The sequence below is a fragment of the Nicotiana tabacum genome, chromosome 19 (assembly GCF_000715075.1).
Source record: "Nicotiana tabacum cultivar K326 chromosome 19, ASM71507v2, whole genome shotgun sequence".
Classification (NCBI taxonomy): domain Eukaryota; kingdom Viridiplantae; phylum Streptophyta; class Magnoliopsida; order Solanales; family Solanaceae; genus Nicotiana; species Nicotiana tabacum.
This window is the reverse complement of record NC_134098.1, coordinates 136,148,906-136,176,575: the sequence shown is the minus strand read 5'-3', so window position 1 is coordinate 136,176,575 and position 27,670 is coordinate 136,148,906. Positions and strand designations below refer to the sequence as shown.

Here is a 27,670-nt window from a genome sequence, read left to right as displayed (position 1 = left end):
GCAACGAGCGAAATATTTTTGTAGTTCGCACCGCTATCCATCAAAATCGGGAGAATAATACACACACCGTAAATGAAGCCAAACAGTTATGCTCTTGTGGGAAATGATCCATCTTCCACATGACGTGCTCAAATGCCATCAAGTGCTTTCAACATACAGGTTTAGGGGCAACCAACTATGTTGATAAAGAATATAGTGTTGCTGCATACTTAAATACCTATAATGGGCAGTTGCAGCAAGTGGGTGCTGAGCATTATTGGCAGCCAGAACCATTTAAAATGGTGTGTAACAAGGACTATGTACGTCAACGACAAGTGAAAAAAAGAACGCGTATACTGAACCAAATGGATGTTGATGATACCGTTTATGCACGCAAATGTAGCATATGCTCGCAAATAGGACACGACCGTCGTAAATTTCCTTCAGCTGGTTTGGGTGGCAGTGGTAATTCAACCCCTAGTAAAAGTTCATCTAATGTGCCCAACTATCAAGGATACATATAGTGTTTTATTTCCGTAATGTGGTTGTAATAAGTGTATGTACTTGTTTATCTTGCAGAATGTATGAAATAAAATTATATTTCCATTGCTGTTAAATGTTATTGATATTTAACATTAATACTTCAGTACAACAATCTAACATAAACCCATTTGAAAAAATAATTGTCTTGTCGACCTGAAATGCTGCTTGCCTGCAAAAGCTATCTTCTAAAAAAGTTGTATTGTACCCGAAAGAATCTTTAACACGTGAAGCATAGCACGGTGAAATACTATGTTATGTGTGTTATCTTGTCGACCTAAAAAGCTGGTCACCTACAAAAGCTATCTTCTGGAAAAGCTGTTTTGTACCCGAAAATTTTTTTAACACGTGAAGCATAGCGCGGTGAAATACTACGTTATGTGTGTTGTCTTGCCTATAAATAACTAGCGCATTTTAGTTATTATCTGCACTTAACCAAAATAAATAGCAAAAATTTCCATATATTTTTCATTTTTCTTGCATTAACAAATGTCTAGACGCAATGACCAACCAAGGTGCTATTGTGGCAAACATGCGATTTTGAAGGCATGTTGGTCAGATGGTAATATTGGGCGCATATACTGGATATGTCAACAATTATTTGGACGCAATGACGGATATCAATGTATGTTTGAGGAATGGTATGATGAACCCATTAACCAAGAATACTACAAATCATGTTTGCAGTATATTTAAAATATGAACAGTTAATAGCAACACCAGATCTCTGAAATGCAACGAGAAATTGCGGCAGTGCAGGAGAAACTAAAAGAGGCGGAAAAAGAAAAAAAATAGGCTGAAAGAGAAATTTAAGTGGTTGGAGCAGAGAATAATAGGCGATAGTGACTAAACAAATACATGTATGTGTTAAGTGTTGTATTTTATCTTTATGTTTTCTGTGTCATGTATTTTCATTAGTTGTACCGAATTTAAATTATTTTAAGTTGCTATGTTTGTTTTGTAGTATTAAAATAACGAAAAATCGGAAAAATAAAAACATAATGCTCATATAATATAAACAATAAAAATTGTTGCTATTATTTACTGAATGTCGTATGTGCATAAAATAAAAAAAATCAATGTGTCCCACATCCTGTATGTTTTAAAGCAGCCGTTGGCCTGAGGCGCATCCCATCTTGCCCGGCTACACTATCAGGATCATCCTCATCACGTCGCCTCTTTATCGGAGGATGCACTGCAGCATGATCGTTAGTAGGGCTGGCAAGCTCAGTAGAGGGGGTTGTCGGTCCAGCAGTAACCTGCAAAATAATAAGATATTTTAGTATATGAAATATGTATTAGTAATGTACGTGTTAAGTCACATAAATTTAAATTGTCTTACCATGTTCTCGTGCTCCTGAATATAATCATCCGTCGCAGCCATGTCAGTATCGCACAAGGTGGCCTCCGTGACGAGCGAGGATGAAGCCTTAAAACAATATTTAGATATTTATGACTAATCAATGAGATACGAACAAATATAAATAATAGTAATACAAATAAACCTGCGCCTGTGAAATATCCTCAGCATCTCTCGATGATGAGCCATAACTCAACCGATGACCACTATCCACATCTCGTGTTGGACGATCATCAGCGACGGTCGATGGGTCAGAAAAATACTGATCCCACTCCTGTCACGTAATGGTCGTGCCCGCGATCAATAATAGAGATGATGGGGTCACCTGCGAAGTCCTTGGAGTAAGTTGAAGGCTGAATGAAGGCATATCTCTAGGAGCATGGTCTGGCTCATGGTGGTCACCCGGCTGATCAACTCCAACATCCTCAATAGGTGCCTCAACGGCCCCGTACTGGGGACCACCTCCTCGCCGACCCCCACGACCTCGTAGGACACCCCTACCTCGTGGGACATCCCTACCTCTCTGGGCACGCCTGCCACGTCGACCATGTTCCGGATCCACTGGTGGCCCACGATGGTACTGCTCTAGCGCCACATACTTAGCCTCGTATCCTAATCGCTCATCATCTCGGGCTTGCCTCAATGTCCGGGAAGCCAGATCGGTAACCTGTCGGCCATACTCGTGCAAAGCGGATGCTCCCTCGCGGATATGCTGCTGCATCTGCAGTCCCAACTGGTGGAACAGATGTAGGCCAATAGCCTGCACAACATACCAGTGCCCCGTGCCTCCCGACGTATGGAACATACCGACTGCCAACACGATAAATGGGATTCCCAAAGAAAAGTCAGGTAACGCTGCCGTACCAGCCCATATACTCATGCTCACCATCCGTACGGTCAGGTGGCGGGGGTGGCGAAATCAGGTCATGTCGTTGGTCCCAAATATCGATATATGTCTCTAGCCATGCCACACATGTCTGGTCAATCCTGGAATGATCATCCTGCTGGTAATGTGTCATATGCCAAGCGGGCGGTGGCAGTACATGCTGCGGGCGACCAAACTGGCGACGTACTCACTCGGTGGCATGATGCTCAACAATATCGAGACACATCAACGAGACAGAAGAGCTCCACATAATTCGGCCGATCGAGCAATAATCGGGCAAACCAGCTATTAGCTTGTCACTGTATGGCCTCCAAATGAACTAGGAGTATTAAGTAAAAACAGGAAACGTGAGTATACGCAGCACATATAAAGCCAGGCCAAGTAAACTTAGGTATACATTTACCTGTGCGCCCTCCAGCAAATCCAAAAAATCCTACAATATGGGAGATTATGTCGAGCCTCGTACTCCCGTCCATATCCTCGCCTATCAACCCACCTCCTAGCTAAAGGGAGAAATAAAGGTGGTGCATCCGGAGCTAAGGGTGGTAGAGGTGGCTGCAACTGCAAGAACCGCTCCCAGGCCCAAACCTAATATACAACGTGGACGTAAACTTTAAGGTATATTTTTACTAGGTATGTTATAATGAAGAGAGTATTCGACTATATTTTCACATGCAGCAGCGGCAAAAATCCTGCAACATCTAGTTGGGTGCCCATGCTCGCCTGGCACATCTGCCTGTACAAGTAATCGAGAACAGCAGCACCCCAACTGTAATGATGTAAATCATCTAGCCGCTCAAGATGATGAAGAAATCTCAAGCTAACTAGGTTTTCCGAAGTGTTCGGGAACAAAACCCCTCCAAACATAAGCAGCAGCAGCAAACCTCGTGTACCGGTGAATATGAAGCTCCGATATATCATCTGTGATGTCAGCATGCATCGCCTCCAAATGCTTCCGGACGGGAGTCAACTGCAGACGATTGGCCCCAATCAATGCAGTCTCATCCGGTGGCTGGAAACCGGTGAGCCGCTGCAGCATCTCCAGGTAATGCAAACTCGTATACTCTCTAATGGCATTCGGCAAAGCAACAGGGTGTCCATCAACGGGCAGCCCATACAGGACCTCCACGTCCTGAAGCGTGATAGTGGCCTCGCCAATGGACAAATGGAATGTGTGCGTCTCCGGTCACCACCGCTCTATCAAGGTCGTGATCAACGACCAATCCAGCTGCAACTGGCCGATCTTCACAATCCTATAAAACCCGTATCCTAGAGGCGTCTGACTATACGGGGATGGAGAGGGTGAGTCCTAAGAAAGTCCCACATATCATCTACTCTCCTAGCGCGGAACGTCTGGGCCAGTAACTGTCCCTCCCATATGTAAGACGACCTATGCTCGCCCTGTAGCAACAGTAGGTCTAGCGTGGCAGGTCCGGGATGCAAAGGCGGAACCTCCATGTCGGCTACTGTAAATTGAACAATATTAATTACATTATTTTACTTTAATATGTTAGTTTTATTATTTTATATGTTTGTTTGTTGCTCACCTATTTTTGACTATAATAAAATTAAATAATTAATTTTCATAATTATACAAGATTTAATTATTAAATATTTATATATGGGTTCTGGGCTCGATATTTGAGGCCCAGTAGCACCAAGGTATCCTGAATTCTTGTGTTCATGATGAATTTTTTTTTTCGATTTATCACTCAATAGTTCTGTTATTTTAAATATTAGTTTATTATTTATATGTTAGTTTAATATTGTATATGTTAGTTTTATTAATTTATATGTTAGTTTTATTATTTTATATGTTAGTTTTGTTATTATATATTTTTGTTTATGACTCACTTATTTTTGACTATAATAAAATTAAATAATTAATTTTCATAATTATACAAGATTTAATTATTAAATATTCACATATGGGTTCCGGACTCGATATTTGAGGCCCAGTAGCACCAAGGTATCCTGAATTCTTGTGTTCATGACGAGAAAAGTTTCCTGATTTATCACTCAATAGGTCTGTTATTTTAAATGTTAGTTTATTATTTATATGTTAGTTTAATATTATATATGTTAGTTTTATTAATTTATATGTTAGTTTTATTATTTTATATGTTAGTTTTATTATTATATATTTTTGTTTATGACTCACTTATTTTTTACTATAATAAAATTAAATAATTAATTTTCATAACTATACAACATTTAATTATTGAATATTCATATAACAATACTTAGTTCGGGAAATATTGTTGTTTTCTCATGTTATTTTCTTACATTTGTTGACTAGAATTGGACAAAATTTATGTTTGAACTATCAGTTTTTTTTTGACGTATTTTTGGGTATAAGAGATACTTAAATGATTAATTTCAATAACTACAAGAATACTACGCTAAAGGGCACTACATTTTACTATGCTAAAGGGCACAACATTACAAATACGAGCATTACATTTGGCCACAAGATACCACTACAGGGAACTAAACTAACAATTTATCTATTTTTCTAGTCTTTTAGCAAATAAATAATCTAAAGCGGATAACAACAATAAATTAATTTAATAAAAAAACAATCACGAAAATACATATACCACAGTAAAAAGTAACTAATTAATATTTTTTTTAACAACTAATAAAAATTTCTCTATTTTACTAATTTTTTAGCACACTAATACTATAGTCCGAATAAAAAATAACAAATTAGTTAAATCGCAAAACAATCAAAAAATAACATAGAGCACATTAAAAATAACTAATATGCATTTTTTATACGAGTTTTAACAAAAACTAAGTCGCAATTTAAGGTTTTTGGAAAGTTGAAGATTTTGTGATTTGGAGCCGAAACGAGTAACCCACTACTAGAATACGTCTTAGCAAGGATGTGTGACCGAAAATATATACTCTTTGTGAGACCAGTGGGGTCCACTCTATTTTTTTTCGTTGACAATTTGGGTACCACTGTTTTTTTGTTTTGTTTTTGTTTTAAGGGGGAGAGAATTTTTGATTTGGTGGGAAAGGGAAGGGGACGGGTTTTTATGTGGGTATAACGCCTTTTATTAAGACGCTATACTATAGTGTCTTAATAAAAGACGTTATACCTTCCCGTTCTTTTCGCGTTCAACTATAGCGCCCTTTAAAAAGGCGTTATATATATTTTGATCACTATTTTTTTTTTCCCACATATTTTGATTCTTTGAATCCAAAAAGAACCACATTGATTCACGACTCCTAGTTTGTTTCTCTAATTGCAGGTCACTGTCCTTTTTGTGTTGTTCAATGTATTTTCCGACATAATGATGAAGCAAAAGGGGTTTAAAGTGTAAATCAAACTTTAGTCCTAAAACTAAGGGCAGGTTTGGCCATAAAAAAAAAATTATTTTTTTGACAATTTTATATTTTTTTTTTTGAAATAAGTGTTGACCATGAAATTTTTAAATTTTACTTAAAATTTAATATCGAAATTTTTTAAAAATTTAAAAAATTCCAAAAAGTTATTTTTCAAATTCTTTACTTTAAATCCGTCATAAAAATTCAAAAACCTCTCCAAATTGTATTAATGTCCAATTGCAATTATAATTTTAAACTTTTTTTAAAAAAATAAAATCAGTTTTCTTCTGAAATTTCACAATCCTTATGTCCAAACCCCGCTAAACAGGTCATGAATTTCATTTGAAATTTTGTCTAAGAAATTATTTTCCCTTAGAGCGTCAAAATTAATATACCTTTATCCCTCTTTTTCTTTCATAATAACTTGGCAATAGAAGTTTTCCTTAACTAATCAATTTTGTGTAAAGATTTTTTTTTTCTCGTCATTTGTATATTCCTTCCATTCTTATACATCTGGTGGTCTGTCTATTTGGTTTTTCACTGATTCGAGGACTTAAAAGCCTAATTAATTTTAATTTCCTTCTTCATTTATTCCAGGATTCCAACAATCTGATCAATTAGTTTCAATTGTTTTTGGTTTTAAAGAAAATTTTAGTCAAGCATTTTTTTACCCGCAATTTGAACAAGTTCACGTTTTTTTAAAAATCTTTTTCTCGAGTAACTACGATGAGATTAATAAGTAACACACATGTAGTAAAATATATACAACCAATAACAATCTGAATATTTTTAACCGACAAACTGTATATTTTAGTAGCTCCCAAAAAAATAGCCGATAAAATATATACATATTTTTATATAAATATATAATGCTATATATATTATATTTTTTAATCAATAAATATAATTAATTTCGGCCGACCAACCGATTTGCATTTTGCTCAGTTAACATCACCTAAACGGTTATTTGAGCTCTTATCTTAAATCGTCCATAATTGAAAGAAAAAGAAAAAACTTATTGCACGAAAAAGTCGCACTTTTCCACCATGCAACATGGGTAGATTTCATGAAATCTACATTGAATGCCCAAAAGAAGATTGCCAAAATCTAGAAAATGAAATTAGCATTAATTGGGCAGTCTAGCTAGCACCACTATAAAAAAAGCCACAAAGTTGTAACAAGTCATTCAGCTAACTTCTAAATCTTTGAATTACACCTTTTAAAATAAATTCCATCTCCTACTCTACTATATAATTTCTATCAAAAAAAATAAATACTATTTACTAAGTAAAACAAAATGTCAGGTAAACAAGGGTCTGCAATTTTATGGGCTATATTTATGGTGTTGTTTACTATTCAAATAACTAATGCTGCTATTTACAATGTTGGAGATGGTAATGGCTGGACTTTGGGTGTTAGTAACTGGCCTAATGGCAAGAATTTCAAAACTGGCGATGTGCTTGGTATGAAACTAATATCCATTATTTGCCTTTTTTAACACTTTTTTTCTTTTGTTATAAGCACTTTATTTTTAAACTATAAATCAAGTGAATGCAACTTCTCAAGCTGAGGTATAATTTCTTTATAAGTTGTCGAAGCAGTTCTGTTGTCACAATCTTTTTTGTTAAATCGTAGAAGTGCTCATTTATCAAAGTGAGATAGTATGTTAAGGAAATAACTGATTATGTCAGATTAATTAGGAGTTTATGTAGTGTTTATTTATTACTTCATGACTTTAACAACCTTTTTTTTGTTTTTTAATTTGCAGTATTCAAATATCCTAAAGGTATTCACAATGTGGTGATAGTGAACAAGGCTAATTACGGTACTTGTAAGGCTTCAGGGAAAACACTTAGTTCTGGAAATGATAGAGTAACTCTTGGCAAGGGCACATACTACTTTATTTGCGGCATTCCTGGTCATTGTAATGGTGGCCAAAAGATTTCAGTTACTGCTAATTGATAAGTATATCTCTTCATTTCTATATTTGAAGAATGAAATAATAACTTAGTTATACTAGTTTTCTTTTTTCATTCCAGTACTCCACAAGCAAAAAACATCTATATGGATCAAGAAATAAAACATTCTATATATATCATTGGTACTCCAAAGTACAACAATTGGAATGAAATAATACTACTAGATTAATTTTGATAAATGCGGTTTAAATTGAAATAAATTAATTGGCAATAACAACCGTCTTAACGCCATTAGAACAATGTGGCCCGATTGTACAAATGAAGTACTGTGTTCCGAATTCAAAGCCAAAATTTGAATTGCATCACATGAATTAAGACGAAGGGAGTATTTTGTACAAACCCATATAAAATAGATTAATAATGCCAAAATAAAATTAAAAACTTAGCAGGTATTCGTATTAAACCAATAAATGCATAATAGTATTTTTCAACTAATTATTTATCACTTAATAATAATTAATTATTATGTATTAAATTTTAATTTGTTATTCTTAAACTCAAATTATACGAGAGGAATGTAAATTTTTTTTCGAAATGAGAGTTCCGGACATCAAAAATGTTAAATCCACCCCTAACTCTCAAACTCATTGGAAAGGTATTCCTTTTTTATAATCATCTGGTGTCTTATGCCCACTAGCCTGGCTAATTCAGATTCGCTGAACTCATCGAAAAAGTATTTACTAAGTGGCGGCTTGGTAGTATTCACTTGTTTTGTTTTTCTACAATTCACTTGTTTATTAATAAAATTATTTTTACTCAATTTTTTCATAACAAAATTAAAAAACAAAAAGTTCGAAGCGTCGGAATGCTCCCACTGCTTATTGTATGTTTTATTTGCTTTAATTTTCATGTGATAGTGGCGTCGGTACTTTGATTGTACATCAATTTACTTTCTGGAACTATTCTAAATCAGTACAAAAGTTTTTGTTTAGTCGTAAGTGTTCGAACATCGAATGTGAATTGTAACAAAAGAAAAAATGAAATGACAACTTACTTATGCTAGTTTTTTTTTCCATTCAAGTACCCCACAAGCCAAAAACATCAATATGGATCTAAGAAATAAAACATTCTATATATATCATTGGTACTCCAAAGTACAACAATTGGAATGAAATAATAATACTAGATTTAATTTTGAAATAAATTAATTGGCGGTGACAGCAACCTTTACACCATTAGAACAGTGTGGCCCGATTGTACAAATGAAATACTGTGTTCCTTGTACAAGTGTTACTTTATCGTCTCCTGAACTAAAAACTTGTCCTCCAGTACCATCGCAAGAGTCAAATCCTGCCTTGCTCACTCTCACAACGTTGTGCATCCCAGCCATGTATTTAAATTCTGTATTTTAGGAAAGAAAAACGAAAAACAGAAACGTTAATTTTTGTAAAATAGATACACTTTTTCATTATTATTTGAATATAAAAATTTGTTTATGAATGCTTACCAATGACATCGCCAACCTTGAAAGTCTGGCCATTAGGCCAACCATTCATATTGAAACCCCAACCATTAGCGCCACCAGCAGGAAATGTAGCTGCATTTGAAATGTTGGTTTGAAGAAGGACGCATAACATCATAGCTACGGCAATAATTGTGACTATTTCTGTAACAACCCGATCGGTTGTTTCGGAAAATTATATCCCCGTTTCCCCCGGGTTAGTTGGTTCGGGCCCGGAGTGGTTTCGGAATGGAATGAGACACTTAGTCTCTTATTTAGAACCTTAAGTTGGAAAAATCAATCGGATGTTGACCTATGTGTAAACGATCTCAGATTTAAATTCTGATGGTTCCGTTAGCTCCGTTAGGTGATTTTGGACTTAGGAGCGCGTCCAAAATGTGATTTGGAGGTCCGTGGTAGAATTAGGCTTGAATTGGCGAAATTTAAAAATTTAGCGATTTCGATCGGCAGTGAAAAATTTGATATCGGGGTCGGAATGGAATTCCGGAAGTTGGAGTAGGTTCGTAGTGTCATTTGTGATGTGTGTGCAAAATTTGAGGTCATTAGGACGTGGTTTGGTTGGTTTCGGCATCGGTTGCCGAATTTAGAAATTTAGAAGTTCTTAGGCTGAAATCCGAGGGTAATTTGATGATTTAATATTGTTTTGAGTGATTCAAAGGTTCGACGAAGTTGGTATGTTGATATATGACTTGTTGGTATTTTTGGTTGAGGTCCCGAGAGCCTCGGGGTGATTCCGGGTGGTTAACGGATTTGTCGAAGTTAGAAAAATGCTATTGAAGCTGCTGCTACTGCTATTTTCGCACCTGCGGAAGAAAGAGTCGCAAGTGCGAGGCCGCTGGTGCACGTGGGGAGTTCGCAGGTGCGGGCAATGCTGGGCTAAGGAGGTTGCGCAGGTGCGAGTTGGAGGTCGCATCTGCAAGCCCGCAGGTACGAAACCTAGGGCGCATATGCGGAAAGGGGGATGCTGGGCAGGCTTCGCAGAAGCGGAGTATGAGCGTGCAGGTACGCTTGCGTAGGCGCGAGAATTTGTTGCGCAGATGCGGAAAAATTTGAGGCCAAGGCTGGAGCGCAGGCGCGAAGGATTTGGCCGCACCTGTGAGCCCGCATGTGCGAGGCCTGGAGCGCAGGTGCGGAAGCTGGGGAATTAAGTGGAGTTCGCGGATGCGGCACCTTGACCGCAGGTGCGGTCCCGCAGGCACGGAAAAAGAGCCCGCAGGTGCGAGAAACCTGGGAAGAAACCATAAATAGAATACTTCGCGAATTTGGTTCATTTCCACCATTTTCAAGTCAGTTTGTGGAGCTTTTGGAGTGATTTTTGAAGGGTGGTTCAAGGGCTATCAGTGAGGTAAGTTGCTTGAGCCCTAATACTCGTATATGTGGTGATTTTCCGTTGTTTAATCATGTAATTAGTAAAAATGAGGGGTTAGGGTTGGAATTTTTGGAGAGTAATTTAAGGATTTGAAGGACCAAACGATGTCGGATTTTGATGAATTTGGTATGGTTAGATTCGTGAGTGAATGAGCTTTCTAGTTTTGTGAATTTTGTCGGATTTCGAGACGTGGGCCGAGTTTGAGCCAATTTCGGGTTTTGGTCTAATTTTGTAGCTTTTCTTGTGGAATTTATTCCATTCGCACGTATTGATGTTATTGTACTGATTGTGAATAGATTCAGAGCATTTGGAGGTCGAGTCTAGAGGCAAGAGCATTACGGGGTAGAGATTTGACCGGTTTGAGGTAAGTAACGATTGTAAATCGAGTCCCGAGAGTACGAAACCCCGGATTTTGTATCATTCTACTATTTTTAGTGACGCACATGCTAGGTGACGGGCGTGTGGGCGTGCACTGTTGGAGATTGTGACTTGGTCCGTCTCGTAGCAACTGTAAAGTTGCATACTTTGTTAAGACTATATGATACTTATATGTTTTAGAAAGAGTTTCTGTAAATTGGGCTGAATGCCATGTTTGGGCCTTGTGCCAGTGTTGTTTGGACCCTTAGGGGCCTTTTCTTACTATCCTCTAAGTGTTTTCGATTGAAAAATCTATACTCAGTCATGTTTATACTTGTTTACCGCATAACTTAGTTTTATGACTCTATTTTGATGCATATAAATATTTTGGACCGAATGCCCGAGTGGCTTGAGAGGTTTATGACTGAGTGAAGCCGGAGGCCTGATTTGTGAGGATATTTATGGGATCGGGCTGCACGCCGCAGCATATTACATATTTATGGGATCAGGCTGCACACCGTAGCATGTTGCATATTTATGGGATCGGGCTGCACGCCGCAGCATGTTTGATATCGGCCGAGGGCCTGATTATGAGGATGAGTGTGGATCGGGGCTGCCCGCCTGCAATATACTTTATTATTATAGCACGTGAGTTGTCCGTGCAGCACGTGAGTTGTCTGTGCAGATTATAGCGCTTGGGCTGAAGGAGCCCCTCCGGAGTCTGTACACACCCCCAGTGAGCGCAGGTACCTACTGAGTGACTGGGAGGCATGAGTGATTGTGAGGTATCCCCGAGTGTCACGAGTGATTGTGAGGTATGCCCGAGTGGCACGAGTGACTGTGAGGTTAGCCCGAGGGGCTATTTATGATTGCATCATTTTTGCTCACTTTGCATTTTTCCTCTGTTTGAAAACTGTTGAAAAATATCTTTAAATAATTTTTACTCGAACTGGGTTTAAACGAGATATTTTGATTCAAATCCTGATTTTTAAAGCATGTGGTATTTTACTGAGATTTTCTTATATGAACGTTATATGCTTTATTGCTCGTCACTACTGCTCAGTCTTTATTTATTGTTGTTACTTACTGAGTTGGCGTACTCACGTTACTCCATGCACCTTATGTGCAGATCCAGGTGTAGCTGGACATGGTACCGGTTGTCGATTGTTCTGATTGCAGATTTTCCCGGGGATAGCAAGGTAGCTGCCTGGCGATCGCAGCCCTGCTCTTCTCCCTCTTATCTTCCTCTAGTTGTATTTAGCTATTTTTCAGGTTGAGTTAGCCTTGATATTGTTAGACAGATTGTAGTAGATGCTCATGACTAGTGACACCCCAATGTCGGGCTTTTCCTTCCGCACTTTTATTTTGATTGGAACTCCTTTACGAAGGTTTTTATGTTAAATAGCATTGAAATTATCTTTGAAATGAAAATATCGGTTTGTTTTGGAAATGAGTCGGCTTGCCTAGTTCCACGATAGGCTCCATCACGATAGGGGTTTGTTTGGGTCGTGACAGATTGGTATCAGAGCCTAGGTTACATAGGTCTCACGAGTCATGAGCGGGTTTAGTAGAGTCTTGCAGATCGGTACGGAGACGTCTGTACTTATCTTCGAGAGGCTGTAGAACCCTTAGGAAAATTTCACTTTTTTGTATTCTATCGTGAAAAATTGATTCATCTTGGAACATAACTCTTTGAATTCCTTCCACGCATTCGTATGTGCACATGAGCGCTCGGTATCGGTTGTGCATTGCCATCTTGTGATTCTATGAACGAGGTTCGAGATGTGTATTATATGTTTTGGTGATGGGCTAGTCTGGAGGACCTGAGGCCAGGTTTAAATCGTAGTTTTGGCTCGGTAGCTTCAGTTGTAACCTGTACATTTGGACTCATATGTCCGGTAATGCCCCTACGAGTGGAATTCGTGGCTCGATGAGCGGTGGAATGGCTTTGTGATGAATATGATGTAACTGCTGGATGTGGTAAGACGATTTAAATGTGACGAGAAGTGTTTTCTTGAAATGTAAAAGAAGGCCATTGGGCGCTTGATTTTCATTTTGATGTGACGTACGGTCTCGAGTGCGAATGTTTTGGAGGATCTTTCATGTTGTTAAATTTTGGGGCAAATTAAATTCTCATGTCTTGTCAATGAGTTTGGACTCAAGAGGAGTAAGTGATTGTGTAGTAATTGTAGTTGCGAATAGGTATTTTTGATGTTGATGGCTCGAGAAAGATGATCTTCGAAGAGACTTAGAGTCGGTAACATTTTATTGGTTCAGGTGCGACAGAGATACATTTCGATTTGATGCAGCAGTTGGGTAGCAAAGTATGAGGGAAGACATGACGGGCAGTATTTCGCGGTGGTTGAAGTACTAGCAGGTCAAGTAGGAGAAGTAGAGGTTGAGAAGTTTCTTAAAGAAGATGATTTAACCGAAGTAAGAGTGGCGGATTAGCATATGAATTCACTAGTAGGGTAGTCGTGCGCCTTGAGAAAGTGTAGAATGGTTTGGAATCGTGTTAGTATGTGAATCGGCCTGCAGACTCTATTTGGAGTGATGGTTAGTGTACAAAGGAAAATTGAATATGGCAGAAAGGAGTGTGTTTGAAGTGAATAGAGGCGTGAAGATCTAATTATCGTGTCAGGTGCAATATGACTTGAGTTCGGAAGGTATTGTTGACGTACAGTTGATGTCAATAGGGAAAGTGCAGACTTATACAATGGTGGGCGAGCATGAACTCAGGAGAATTTACGAATTTAGTGGTCGTTGCACTCAGTGCAGTGTTATTGGAAGATGTCAGTAAGGAATTCCACATGTGGGTTATCTCCTGTGTGCAGCTAGCAGTGGCGTGATGTTGATAAAGCTTTTGCAAGGAATATTACTTGCTACCCGGTAGGAGGTCGCGTATGCGATTTTGGATGGAGATTCGGAATGTTCATGAAAGGCTTAATAAAAGACTTCGAGAAGTCTGGTAGGTTAACGGTGCGAGACCTTGGTAATTGAGAAGGAGAAATCCTTACGGGTTCTAATTTTATATAATTGCAGCTTAAGGCTAAGCGGGGGAGTCTGCTATCGACGAGTTAATTGCACGGTTATGGGTCGTATTAGTTTCGGTTCAGGATATACCTGTGAATCAGTTATGACTTGCAGATGTCGAGATCGAGGATGACTCGGGTAAAAGAATTTTTGGACACAAGTTGTATTACACTCTATGGATATAGGGGAAGCATAAAATAATTGAGTGGTTATTCACAGAAAATGTAGTGGACATGGAGCGGAAATTTGCTCGGTTGCATAGGAGTGTGGGTTACTCTTTATTACCTTGGGTGTTGGTGTGCTAATGGGGCACAAGTCGGTTCGGTTCATTTGGTCGGTTAATTCGAGAATTGAGTAGAGTGGATGACTCTCGAGAATGGTTCTAATAGATTCAAGATTTATAAATATGGCTAGAAAACTAGGAGTTGCATTGAACGGTGTTGAGACTCGTGGCATCTTATACCATTGTGAATTATGCATTTCAGTATCAAGAAGGTGAAGGAAACAGTTTTAGGTTCACATAAAGTCTCTTCGGACTAAGCATTTTTGGTTGTGGAACCTTTGGGATACATAAAAAGGGAATTCGGCAGCTTATAAGCCTTAGGGCGGCGTGATTCTATGCTAGAGTTCGTGGGGTAAGTTTTAGTTAAGGATAGTAGTATTCTAACAAGGAAAAAGTAGCAATTTGAAGGCAATTTAGAAAGAACTTGGAGAAATAGGACATCTTGGTAGTAGGTTGGGTTAGCACAGTAATGGGTATGATCGGTTCTTTGGGTACTTATGATGTGGCTAGTATCTACAGGTGTTTCGTGGCAATGCTCTCGAATTTGGCAACCTGTGTGGCTTGGTGGAGTTAGAGGAATTCAGTTCAGATAGCTTGTTTATGTTCGAATGGATTTCAAAGTGTTCATGATGGGTTCTACCATAGTTTGAACAGGATATTTTCTACCGATGTACGGAACGTGTTGTGTGTTATGATTTCCTCCTAGAAAGAAGTAAGAAAGAGGTTTCTGACTAATAAGGTATGTAATTTGCTAGTGACTCAGAGTTGATAATGGAATTCTTATGCTTGTCACATGATGGCATAATAGATGTGGTGTGTTGTGCCGGAATAGGATTTACATGTACAAGGTCACAGTTCAGTTTTGAAGGGAAGGACATAAATTCTTAGGCAGCATGAACGGTTTCCGATGACTAGGTAAATGATATTACTATCTTGTATAGCTTGATGAGAGTGTACATTTCAGAAGGGGCAGTGTATTTTGATTTATGGGTACTTCGCTAGTATTGCGGCACTCTCCTGGTTGATCGACTGTTGATATTCAAATTTTTGCCAAGTGGCACGGAATAATTTTTTTTGTATTTCTCGTGGGATGATTGTGTATGAGAGAGGTATTAGGCATTCGGGCGGTGGAGGTGGAATCAAATATGGTGATTCATGTGTTATATGGAATTGGAGATTGGGAGTTCTCAATAGCAGATTGTTTCATGGTTGTGGACTGTGAAGTTGTGGCCGGAGCTAGCCAGATGATAAAAGGTGTTATGAATCCGCCATTGTGGACTTTCGGAGGTTGTTTATCTATTGGTGGCTGACCATGGGGTCCATTGGTAGGCCCAATTAGGATGTGTATTCTACACCGAGCCGGATTGATTGGCTCCATACTGCTATTATTGAAGGATGTGCCATTCGGTTGATATGAAGCTTATTCGTGTTCTAAAATAATCTGTGAGTTACTCTTCTATGCTACGAGGAGTTGTGATTCGTTGGTTATATGCACATATGGTGCGGTTCTATTGTGGCCTTATAGCGAAATTTGAGCGAGAATAGTATTGGATATTGCTTGGTTGATGACGTATTGGTTATGTTCTTTCGGGTTTTATGTGGCATGGTATCGTTTGCTTCTCTGTGGTTATGGTAATGCACTTTGGGTACTTGATGTCGAATTGCGCATGGTTATTGATTGTAGCAGGGTGGCTTGAGGTATTTCATATGGACTAGTATTTGGATAGGGTCGCGTATTACAGCAGAGTTATGTGGAAATATGATCCCTTGTGTAAGATTCGTGTGTTATGGTTTTGTGGTGTGTGATGGGTTCTTAGCATTGCGTCGGGGTGGTACTCGTCGAGCTTGCGGAACGGTTCTCCTGTTTGGGTCATTGTTACGATTGGGTACATTTGGAATGTTGCTATCTGGTGCACGGATTACACGAGTTGTGGCTTTAAATTGTATTGATATGTCATGTCACTAGAGTGGTCATGTCACTAGAGTGGTCGTATTGGATGAGACGAGGTCATTGGGCCTAGAATGGATGCTATCAGATTTGATTGTGGTATAATTGGGAGGATAATATCGGAAGTCGGCTTTGAAATTGGCTATAGTTCTTGTAGAAGAAACGGGAGCTCCATGACCTATTGGTTTAATGAATGGTTATGAATTCAGTATGTTTCTTTCATCATCGGCAGTGTACGAAGGTTTTAGAACGAGGTTTTGTCTGATATGAGGTTTATTACTAGCACTGGTTGATTTGAGTCGATATTGTGATTTGAAATCATTGCTTCGAGCATTTGAGCTATGCAATATTTGAATTTGAGTATTTGAGTTATGGTTACGGCTTTTGGTACAGCTTGTTCAGACTTATACGGTATGTAGATGCGAACTTCTAATCTTATAAGAAATTTCGGATGTCAGAAATTTGATTTGAAGGCTTGTGGGCTAGGTTGAATTGAGGAATTTCAGTTATGCTGTGCTATCGGACCTGTATGGGATAGGGTGACATGGGATCACCCTCGGGTATGTGCATGGGAATGTTACACACCCATTTCCTGGCATTTGGGACAACTCTCGGCACGTTCAAGGATGAGCGTATGTTTAAGTGGGGGAGGATGTAACGACTCGGCCGGTCATTTCGGGAAGTTATAGCCCCGTTTCCTCCATTTCTGTTTCCTTTATGCTCTTAAGCTATATTATGATATACCGGGTTGGTTGGTTCGGGCCCGGAGTGGTTTCGAAGTGGAATGAGACGCTTAGTCTCTTATTTAAAACCTAAAGTTAGAAAAGTCAACCAGATATTGACCTATATGTAAACGATCTCGGATTTGAATTCTGATGGTTCTGTTAGCTCCGTTATGTGATTTTGGACTTAGGAGCGCGTCCGGAATGTGATTTGGAGGCCCGTGATAGAATTAGGCTTGAATTGGCGAAATTTAAAAATTTGGCAATTTCGGTCGGCAGTGAAAAATTTGATATCGGGGTCGGAATGAAATTCCGGAAGTTGAAATAAGTTCGTAGTATCATTTGTGATGTGTGTGCAAAATTTGAGGTCATTCGGACGTGGTTTGGTTGGTTTCGGCATCGGTTGCCGAATTTGAAAATTTAGAAGTTCTTAGGCTTGAATCCGAGGGTAATTTGATGATTTGATGTTGTTTTGAGTGATTCAAAGGTTCGACTAAGTTGATATGTTGATATATGACTTGTTGGTATTTTTGGTTGAGGTCCCGAGGGCCTCGGGGTGATTCCGGGTAGTTAACAGACTTGTCGAAGTTGGAAAAATGCAGTTGAAGCTGTTGCCACTGCTATTTTTGCACCTGCGGAAGAAAGAGTCGTAGGTGCGAGGTAGCTGGTGCGCGTGGGGAGTTCGCAGGTGCGGGTAATGCTGGGCTAGGCAGGTTGCGCAGGTGCGAGTTAGAGGTCGCATCTACGAGCCCGCAGGTGCGAAACCTAGGGAGCAGATGCGGAAAGGGGGATGCTGGGCAGGCTTCGCAGAAGCGGAGTATGAGCGCGCAGGTGCGCTTGCGCAGGCGTGAGAATTTGCTGCGCAGGTGCGGAAAAATGTGAGGCCAAGGCTGGAGCGCAGGCGCAAAGGATTTGGCCGCACCTGCGAGCCCGCATGTGCGAGGCCTGGAGCGCAGGTGCGGAAGCTGAGGAATTAAGTGGAGTTCGCGGATGCGGCGCCTTGACCGCTGATGCGGCCCGCAGGCACGGAAAAAGAGCCCGCAGGTGCGAAAAACCTGGGCAGAAACCATAAATAGAACACTTCGCGAATTTGGTTCATTTTCACCATTTTCAAGTCGGTTTGTAGAGCTTTTGGAGTGATTTTTGAAGGGTGATTCAAGGGCTATCAGTGAGGTAAGTTACTTGAGCCCTAATACTCGTATATGTGGTGATTTTCCGTTGTTTAATCATGTAATTAATGAAAATGAGGGGTTAGGGCTTGGAGTTTTTGGAGATTAATTTAAGGATTTGAAGGACCAAACGATGTCGGATTTTGATGAATTTGGTATGGTTAGATTCGTGTGTGAATAAGCTTTCTAGTTTTGTGAATTTTGTCGTATTTTGAGACGTGGGCCGGGTTTGAGCTAATTTCGGGTTTTGGTCTAATTTTATAGTTTTTCTTGTGGAATTCATTTCATTAGCGCGTATTGATGGTACTGTACTGATTGTGAATAGATTCGGAGCATTTGGAGGTCGAGTCGAGAGGCAAGAGTATTGCGGGGTAGAGATTTGACCGGTTTGAGGTAAGTAACGATTGCAAATCTAGTCTCGAGGGTACGAAACCCCGGATTTTGTATCATTCTACTATTTTTAGTGACACACATGCTAGGTGACGGGCATGTGGGCGTGCACTGTTGGAGATTGTGACTTGGTCCGTCTCGTAGTAACTGTAAAGTTGCATACTTTGTTGAAACTATATGATACTTATATGTTTTAGAAAAAGTTTCTGTAAATTAGGTTGAATGCCATGTTTGGGCCTTGTGCTAGTGTTGTTTGGACCCTTTAGGGGCCTTTTCTTACTATCCTCTCACTGTTTTCGATTGAAAAATCTATACTCAGTCATGTTTATACTTGTTTACCGCATAACTCAGTTTTATGACTCTATTTTGATGCATATAAATGTTTTGGGCCGAATACCCAGAGTGGCTTGAGAGGTTTATGACTGAGTGAGGCTGAGGGCCTGATTTATGAGGATATTTATGGGATCGGGCTGTACGCCACAGCATGTTGCATATTTATAGGATTGGGCTGCACGCCGCAACATATTTGATATCGGCCGAGGGCCTGATTGTGAGGATGAGTGTGGATCGGGGCTGCCCGCCTGCAGCATACTTTATTATTATAGCACGGGAATTGTTCGTGCAACACGTGAGTTGTCTGTGCAGATTATAGCGCTTGGGCTGAAGAAGCCCCTCCGGAGTCTGTACACACCCCCAGTGAGCGCAGGTACCTACTGAGTGCGAGTACCGAGTGCTGAGTGACTGAGAGGCATGAGTGATTGTGAGGTATGCCCGAGTGGCAAGAGTGATTGTGAGGTATGCCCGAGTGGCACGAGTGACTGTGAGGCTTGCCCGAGGGGCTGTATCTGAGTGATGTTTTGCCCGAGGGGCTGTATATGAGTGATGTTTTATCCGAGGGGCTATTTATGATTTTATCATTTTTGCTCACCTTTGCATTTTTTCTCTGTTTGAAAACTGTTGAAAAATATCTTTAAATAATTTTTTCTGGAACTGGGTTTAAACGAGATGTTTGATTCAAATCCTGATTTTTAAAAGCATGTGGTATTTTACTGAGATTTTCTGATATGAACGTTATATGCTTTATTGCTCGTCACTACTGCTCAGTCTTTATTTATTGTTGTTACTTACTGAGTTGGCGTACTCACGTTACTCCCTGCACCTTGTGTGCAGATCCAGGTGTAGCTGGACACGGTAGCGATTGTTGATTGTTCTGATTACAGATTTTCCCAGGGATAGCAAGGTAGCTGCCTGGCGATCGCAGCCCTGCTCTTCTCCCTCTTATCTTTCTCTAGTTGTATTTAACTATTTTCCAAGCTGAGTTAGCCTTGATATTGTTAGACAGATTATTGTAGATGCTCATGACTAGTGGCACCCCGATATCGGACTTTTTTTTTCCGCACTTTTGTTTTGATTTGAATTCCTTTGCGAAGGTTTTTATGTTAAATAGTATTAAAATTATATTTGAAATGAAAATATCGATTTGTTTTAGAAATGAGTCGGCTTGCCTAGTTCCACGATAGGCGCCATCACGACAAGGTTTGTTTGGGTCGTGACAGTTTCCTCTTGACATCTTTTAAGAATGATTATAAAAGAAAGGCTCTTAGTGTTGTTGTGCCAATTGAGTGAGAATTTAGACCCTTTTATAGGGAACTTCTTGTACCATTTGACTCACTATTCATTGGATTTGGAATATCTACTGTTTTACCATTATCTGCAAATTTATTAACAACCTTCCCAAATTGTAATCTTCCAAGTTTTTCATTGTAAAAAATTTAAAGAATCTTTATTTTTATGATAAGTCAATAAAATATTACAAAATAAAAAAGGAATAAATTGATGGACTTTCCAGTGAGGCAAAAGTGACTAAGATTACCGAAGGAAATGTTACAAAAAGAATAGAGAAATTTTGTTGTAGTTTCCAAACAAGCATATTGATCACGCCCAACTCTTGTCCTAAAAAAAATAAGCGGTCGTTGCAAATATAATCCGTTCTAAAAGTCCGGAGTCGAATACCACAAAGAACTAAGGTTTAGCTACAACTGTTTACTATCACTAAGAAGACAAGCTCGAACAATTCTTAAGTTATAAATATTAAGATTCTTGTATCTAATTAACTAACAAATTAAATTAGTAGATTAACAACTAGGGATACTAAGGTTTGGAAACAAGATTAAGGAAGTCTAGAGTTATGATTTCCCAATTGTCGGAATCCTTCCCGCTACGTCTTCTATAATTTCGCCTAAGTATTCTCTACCGATCGTGAGTACTTCGCGGGTCGTAATTCTCTTCCGAGCAACTACCATAATTTACTAGACATATTCTTCCGAACAACGCTAGCTGACACTAATTCACCGCTCACTAAGATCACACCAATGTTTCGTTATTCCTAATCCCACCTTTAAACCCTCCGTATTTATTCCTCTCATACGTTAGGAATGATGTTGTTCAACAACTATCTAAATATGTACCATTTTTCAAGCAATACACATTAAATAGGCACAGTCAATTGAGGGCCCTTCAATTAACTAAGATAATCATGTAGTTGAACAAGAAGAGAAAATCCAACGGCAAAATCATATTAAACGCAAGAGAAAATCATCCTTCAAAAGGGTCCATCAAATCCTAGATAAAAGAGTTTATCTACTCATAACCATACTAATAATCATGATAATAATTGAAAGCATTAAAATATAGATTAAGAAAGAACGGAAGAGAAAACTCCTGTGATTTATTGCTTCCAAGTGTTTTCGTAGCATTCTTGCCTCTCCAATAATGTCCAACCCTTTCTCAACTCATTTAGGGAGTATTTATCCCTCATTCCAAATCTGGGTTGGAGTCGTTTAACCCGCAACTTTTAATTACCGGGCTATAGACCTCGCAAGGCCATGCTTATAGTGCGGTCAGCCTGGCTACAGAGCTGACTACAGATGGCCTGTAGCGCGGTCAAGCTGGCTATAGAGGTGGCTTTACTTGGTCTGTAGCACGGTAAGGTAGGCTATAGAGCTGGCTTTACTTGGTCTGTAGCACAGTTTGGGTACTTGATACTTTTGTGCTCTTTTCTTGCATTTTTGTCCTCTTTTTGTGCAACTTTCATTCGATTCTTTCTTCCGATGCTCCTACACATAAAACAACACAATTTAGCTCAAATATCGCACAATTAATCACTAAACCAACAAAATATAGGTCGAGTAATGTACTAAAAGTATAGCATTTTGGCCGAACATCACATATCATTTGCATTTTAAAGGTAACATACAGGTGTTGAAGTTTTATATACTTTTAACAAATTTTAATTTAGAGTTTACCGTGTAGGCACTTATTGGATTGGGCTAACACAAGGGCTACATAAACGTTTAATACATATCGGCCCAAATAAATGTATGGATCAATAGAGTTAGTAGAGTAGAAATGATACAGGTAGCCACTTTAAAGGGCTGTTATTTAGAAATTAGCCAGTACGTCCTAAATTTCAGTTTTTTAGTTTAATTTTTTAGGACAAAAATGTCCTAAGTTGTCCTCAAGTTAAGATTTTTAGTTTCAAATTTCAGGACAAAATAAGTACTGCCTAATGCCTAAATAGCATCCCTGAGAATGACTATCTGTGCACTTGCCCCGTTAGTAGATTTCTGTCAAGTCCAATTACACGTATTTAAGTGAAATCCAATTACGTTGAGTTGGATGATCTTGGTAAATAGACACTTTTCAGGTCAGTTATTAGAGTTTAGTCATATTTTAATTTGTATTTGCAAATTAGCCATTTATTAATGCAAAAATACAAGTCTTAATAAAAATACTCCTATCTAAAAATACGGAACAATTCCAGGAACTACTACATGACTTTGAATATTTATAAGTTCAAAATTCAAGAATTGTTCTTGGAGTTTGAATGACCTTAAGCAATAGCTCTCTATTATTGAAGTAAAATGTGAATTCAAAAACCATGATTCATTCCGGAATTTTCTTGATTTTTACACTAGTAAAGGTTACAAAATTATTATTTTTCTGAATTTTGTATTTAAAGGTAAAAATTACTGACGTATAATGTGAATTCAAAAATCATGAATCTTTTCTGGATTTTGTACAAGTAAAGGTTAAACAATCACTAATCTTTCTTGAATTTTGTATTTAAAAGTTAAAAATTGCTTAAGCATACTGTAAATTCAAAAATTATGAATCTTTCCCGAATTTTGCACTAATAAAGGCTCAATTTAATCTTTCCTAACCAATTTTAGCCTATGTTCTTTTCTCTTGCCTAATTTAATCTATTCTGTATATAATTTGTAACTTCTTTTTACCTATTAACAGAGTATTGCGGAAATATGTGTTAGAAACTTATTTGAGAGTGATATTCATGTTTATCATTACACATTTAAGCATCGTTGGGTAAATTAAAATGAAAACTAAAAACTCTATTGTTCAAATTCTAAAAGCTTGAAAACTCACAAATGATTTTTGTGATTTGTCCAAAATTTTAACAAATTGATGATTGAGGTTCGTTAGGGGTGTCATTTCAAAGGTGTCATTTGAAACTCAACGACTATTATACATTTCTGCTTAATACATGTTGACCCAAATAAGTAGAGTTAGATTAATTCATCAAGTTCAATAACATGTATTTAATTGAAATCCAACATTTTCGAGTATCAACGTTGAGAATAATAAAAAAATACACTTTTAATGAATATTTAATCAATACTAATCTGGAAATCTTTGTATAGTTTTAATTTCACCTAAACATTTATGTTAAGTTCTATATTTGAAAAATAAATTGTCCTGTTGTCACTTGTCCACACCAAAAGTCACACTTTTCAACATGCTGTATATTAAGCAGATTTCATGAAATCTACATTGCATAATATAGTCAAAATCCGGAGAAATTAACATTGTTAGCAATAGTTGGGCACTCTAATTAGTGCCACTATAAATAGCCACAAATTCTAACTTAAGGTATTCACCTAAGTTTAAAGTCTTAGGACTACACCTTGTTAAATTCCATCCCCCTATATTATATACAGTTTCTACTAAGAGACGTAATTACTACTACTAAGTAGAAAAATGTTAGGGAAATTAAAAGGGTCTGCAATTTTTTTGGTCATATTTATGGTGTTATTTGCCTTCGAAACAACAAATGCAACTACTTATAATGTTGGCGATGATGGTGGTTGGGATATGGGCGTTAGCAACTGGCCTAATGGCAAAAATTTCAAGGCTGGCGATGTGCTTGGTATGTATAAATTACGTGAATAAAACTATTCGAGCGAGATATAATTTTTTTTAAAAGTTGTTAGAGCAAATTTATTATTGAAGTCTTTTTAAATAAGTTAATCCATGTAACTGCTTATTTATCACAGCGAGAAATTAATCAAGAACTCATCTAGTATTAGATATTTCATGACTTTAACAACGTGTTTTTTTTCTTTTTTTTTTTGCAGTATTCAATTACCCCAAAAATGTTCACAGTGTGGTGATAGTGAACAAGGAGAACTACGATAGTTGTACGCCTTCTGGAAAAACATTGACTTCTGGAAATGATAAAGTAACACTTGGCAAGGGCACGAGCTACTTTATTTGTGGGAAGCCAACTCATTGTCAATTTGACCAAAAGATTGCAGTTACTGCTAATTAAATATATTTAAGAGGAGAAAATGTAAGAGTGTCAAATTATTGGTTCATGATTTCAATGAGGTCATATATTTTATTAGTGGCATTCTAGTTATATCAAAGTTTGAATATATTTCAGATAAATTTCTTAGCCTTTTAATATTGGGAATATATCGATCCCTTCACATTTAATTTAAATTAGAAAAAGAACGATTTGAGATTTTAGCTAAAAATCAACCAACAAATAATTTTTTTAAATTAGATATAATGCATTCAAACAATTAAGAAAACATATTTCTATGATTTAATATCCCAATTGAGTGCAGTTACTTTAAGTTTCAAAGCATAACATAATTTTTTTTAAAATGCGGTCCAATTTAAAAAAAAAAATTAGAAAATAGGACTTATTTGAATTTGAGATTAAATATTTTTTGAATATGGTAAGAAAAATCATATTTTGGAATATGAGCAATAGAGTCAAAGTCACTATTGAAATAATTTTTAATTTTTATCTGTATAATATTAGAATGAGTGTTATAGAAATAGATATTAAATTCAAACAAGCTAATAAAAAGCCACATAACAAGTTTGATAGATAAATAAAAAAATAAAAAAATATAGAATAATAAAAATAAATTAAAGATAATGGAGGATATTTATAGATAATTAGTTTAGAAAATAAAATAAAGTAAATAAACAATACTTAAAATATTATTAATAAATTTAAATTATTTAAAATTTTCAATCAATATTTTATAATAAAATAAATACTTATTTCGGGATTAAAACAAATAAAATTAAATCTATATTATATTAAAAAGAATATTAATGGATGATAATATTAAATAAAGTGACAAGTTAGTGTAAAGCCACATAAAACGTGATAATACTATATATTAGATAATATAATAGCCAAATTAAGGAAAATAATTAATAATTTACTATTAGAAATGAAAGGAAAGGATTATTTGAATTTGAGATTAGAAAGTTCTTAAAATTATGATGAGAACGCTCAAACTATGGATAAGACCACGAAATTAAAGTCCTATTAAAAAAAATTTAAAAATTGATAACAAGTTAAGTTTTAAAAATAGAAATTAAATGTCTAAAGTAGGTAATTTTACTAACAAAAATTAAAAATTAAATTTGTATCTTAAAATTAAAAGAGAAAGAAAATTTAATTACATGTAATGCAAAAAATAATTTTAGAAAAACTCAATAGATTTGGAACATAATAATCGAAGAACTTATGTTTTAATATTTAGACTGATTCAAAGTTACAACTTAAAATAAAATGTGATACTATTTTGGTTATAGGCAAAATATTAATGTAAAAAACTAATTAAAATTTTATAGTATGAAAGAGAATGTATAATGAAGAAAATAAAGATAATGTGAGATTACTTATACTATAAATTAATTTAAAAATAAATAAAATAAATAATTAAATAATAAATAAAAATATTACTAATATATTTAAATGAGAAAAAAAGTAAAGAATAAGAGGATAAAAGTATAAAAGTATATTAAATATTAAGAATTTTTTTTTAATATTTATTGATGACTATTAAAAGGGTAATAAGAAAGACATTAAGTCAATTAGTAAGCTAATAAAAGATTATATGATGGTATATCAATATTAAATAATACAATAAATATAAGTAAAGAACAAAAGAAAAAGAAGAATTCGTGTAAAAATGTGATGAATAAGACTTATTTGACTTTGAAATAAAAAACAGAGTAGTAATAATTTTGTTAAAATATAATGATCTAATGTGCTCAAACATGATAGATCACAACATGATATATTTAGTATCATTTAATATTGGCAGCGAGACGAAATATAAGTACTAAAATCAAGGGGTTAGAATGTTACAAATATAGGGGAAAAAATATGTTGTCCACTACGAGATTTGAGAAATAATATCATATCTTTCTTCTTAATTAATATCTAATGATTATATATACTAACTTTTTATCTAGAATGTTTATATTTTAAGGTTGTTTGTACATAATTCAAATAACTCAAATAATTTTAATATGATATGTGTCCGTGCATCGCGCGGGTACTAATACTAGTATATTTAAGAGGAGAAAATGTAAGAGTGTCAAATTATTGGTTCATGATTTCAATGAGGTCATATTTTATTAGTGGCATTCTAGTTATATCAAAGTTTGAATATATTTCAGATAAATTTCTTAGCCTTTTGATATTGGGAATATATCTATCCCTTCACATTTAATTTAAATTAGAAAAAGAACGATTTGAGGCTTTTGAGCTAAAAATCAACCAACAAATGAGATAGTCGTGCTGGAGTTTTCAAAGATCCACAAATTACAGCCTGCTTATCGTGTAAATGTTTAACCAAAGAATTAGATTCTTACTCAAAACTTATTTTTAGAAGTACTCGGGTTACTGATAATCAAGAAATTCAATATTCTCTCAAAAATAAGAAAGGAAATCAGAATCAGAAATGACAAAGTAATCAATAGAAAGCACAAGAAGGTAATTATATTCCAATGTTCATCAGAACGTGTCCTTACAAGTGAAATTCTCTTCCTTATATAGGAATTTACAAATATAATGTTTCTTCCCTTTTATGACCGAATCATTATGAGCATTAATGACATTAATGAAACGTTATAATTGGCAACCGTAAGTGTTCATGAAGATTCTGTAACATTTCTGATTCTTCTTCCACATTAATTAGAGGTTCATGAATCTTCCCTCTTTACTGTCTTGATTCATCCTGCCTGTGTCTCTTCACTGAGTAATTTAGGCTCGAGCAACCGTATCCTTTCGTCTCGTGAGTGATTTGCTCGTACCTGTTATAAATTGTGAATCTTTTAATGCGACACTCCAGTTGTCATCTTCTTAGTGATCCACGTATCTTGCCCTGTCATCCTCATATAATTCCACGTGTAACATTTATTTTTTATCAATACAGATAGTCCCCCCCACTTGCCGAATATTCTGCAATTGAATATTTGGGAAGTGGCACGTATTTATGGCGGAAATTCTTTTCCACCGTTTCCCATATATCATTGCGTCTTCTTTAGAACCATCGCTTTGCATGTCACTTCCATTTAATGTACGTGCTACGTGGGCTTCGTCGATTGGGTCTACGACTCTTCAGCGAGTTTTAAAGCTTTCTTGCGGCTGCGTCAGTCACTTTTAGTTTCACAAAACCTTCAATCTACAGTGATCTTCTTCTTTAATCGCTCTTGTTCTTCAGCGCGCATTATTTTCTTGTAT

General features: G+C 36.8%; 3 protein-coding genes across 4 annotated transcripts; 2 read left to right on the top strand and 1 right to left on the bottom strand.

The window, feature by feature from the left end:
* The first annotated feature begins 7,297 nt into the window (after nucleotides 1-7,297).
* On the top strand, nucleotides 7,298-12,582 carry LOC107802940 (chemocyanin-like). 2 transcript variants are annotated; one of them, XM_016626525.2, is made up of 3 exons: nucleotides 7,298-7,564; nucleotides 7,870-8,066; nucleotides 12,398-12,582. In XM_016626525.2, the coding sequence occupies exons 1-2, from the start codon at nucleotides 7,399-7,401 to the stop codon at nucleotides 8,061-8,063; spliced, it is 360 nt and encodes a 119-aa protein (XP_016482011.1). In that variant the 5' UTR covers nucleotides 7,298-7,398; the 3' UTR covers nucleotides 8,064-8,066; nucleotides 12,398-12,582. The 2 variants fall into 2 exon arrangements, with proteins under 2 accessions (XP_016482011.1, XP_016482010.1); XM_016626524.2 differs by lacking the exon at nucleotides 12,398-12,582 and having other exon boundaries at nucleotides 7,870-8,215.
* LOC107802942 (chemocyanin-like) lies at nucleotides 9,225-9,660 on the bottom strand. Its single transcript, XM_016626528.2, has 2 exons — nucleotides 9,528-9,660; nucleotides 9,225-9,421 (listed from the first exon to the last, which is right to left on the bottom strand). The coding sequence occupies exons 1-2, from the start codon at nucleotides 9,658-9,660 to the stop codon at nucleotides 9,225-9,227; spliced, it is 330 nt and encodes a 109-aa protein (XP_016482014.2).
* Nucleotides 12,583-23,913: 11,331 nt separating the features above from the next.
* Nucleotides 23,914-24,439, top strand: LOC107802941 (basic blue protein-like). Its single transcript, XM_016626526.2, has 2 exons — nucleotides 23,914-24,037; nucleotides 24,246-24,439. The coding sequence occupies exons 1-2, from the start codon at nucleotides 23,914-23,916 to the stop codon at nucleotides 24,437-24,439; spliced, it is 318 nt and encodes a 105-aa protein (XP_016482012.2).
* Nucleotides 24,440-27,670: the final 3,231 nt, after the last annotated feature.

Bases quoted from the DNA above. Each gene is read 5' to 3' on its own strand.
- LOC107802940 (XM_016626525.2), top strand. From the start codon at position 7,399: ATGTCAGGTAAACAAGGGTCTGCAATTTTATGGGCTATATTTATGGTG. The intron at 7,565-7,869 runs GTATGAAACTAA...TTTAATTTGCAG, and splicing joins CAAAACTGGCGATGTGCTTG to TATTCAAATATCCTAAAGGT.
- LOC107802942 (XM_016626528.2), bottom strand. From the start codon at position 9,660: ATGATGTTATGCGTCCTTCTTCAAACCAACATTTCAAATGCAGCTACA. The intron at 9,422-9,527 runs GTAAGCATTCAT...CCTAAAATACAG, and splicing joins CAAGGTTGGCGATGTCATTG to AATTTAAATACATGGCTGGG.
- LOC107802941 (XM_016626526.2), top strand. From the start codon at position 23,914: ATGGTGTTATTTGCCTTCGAAACAACAAATGCAACTACTTATAATGTT. The intron at 24,038-24,245 runs GTATGTATAAAT...TTTTTTTTGCAG, and splicing joins CAAGGCTGGCGATGTGCTTG to TATTCAATTACCCCAAAAAT.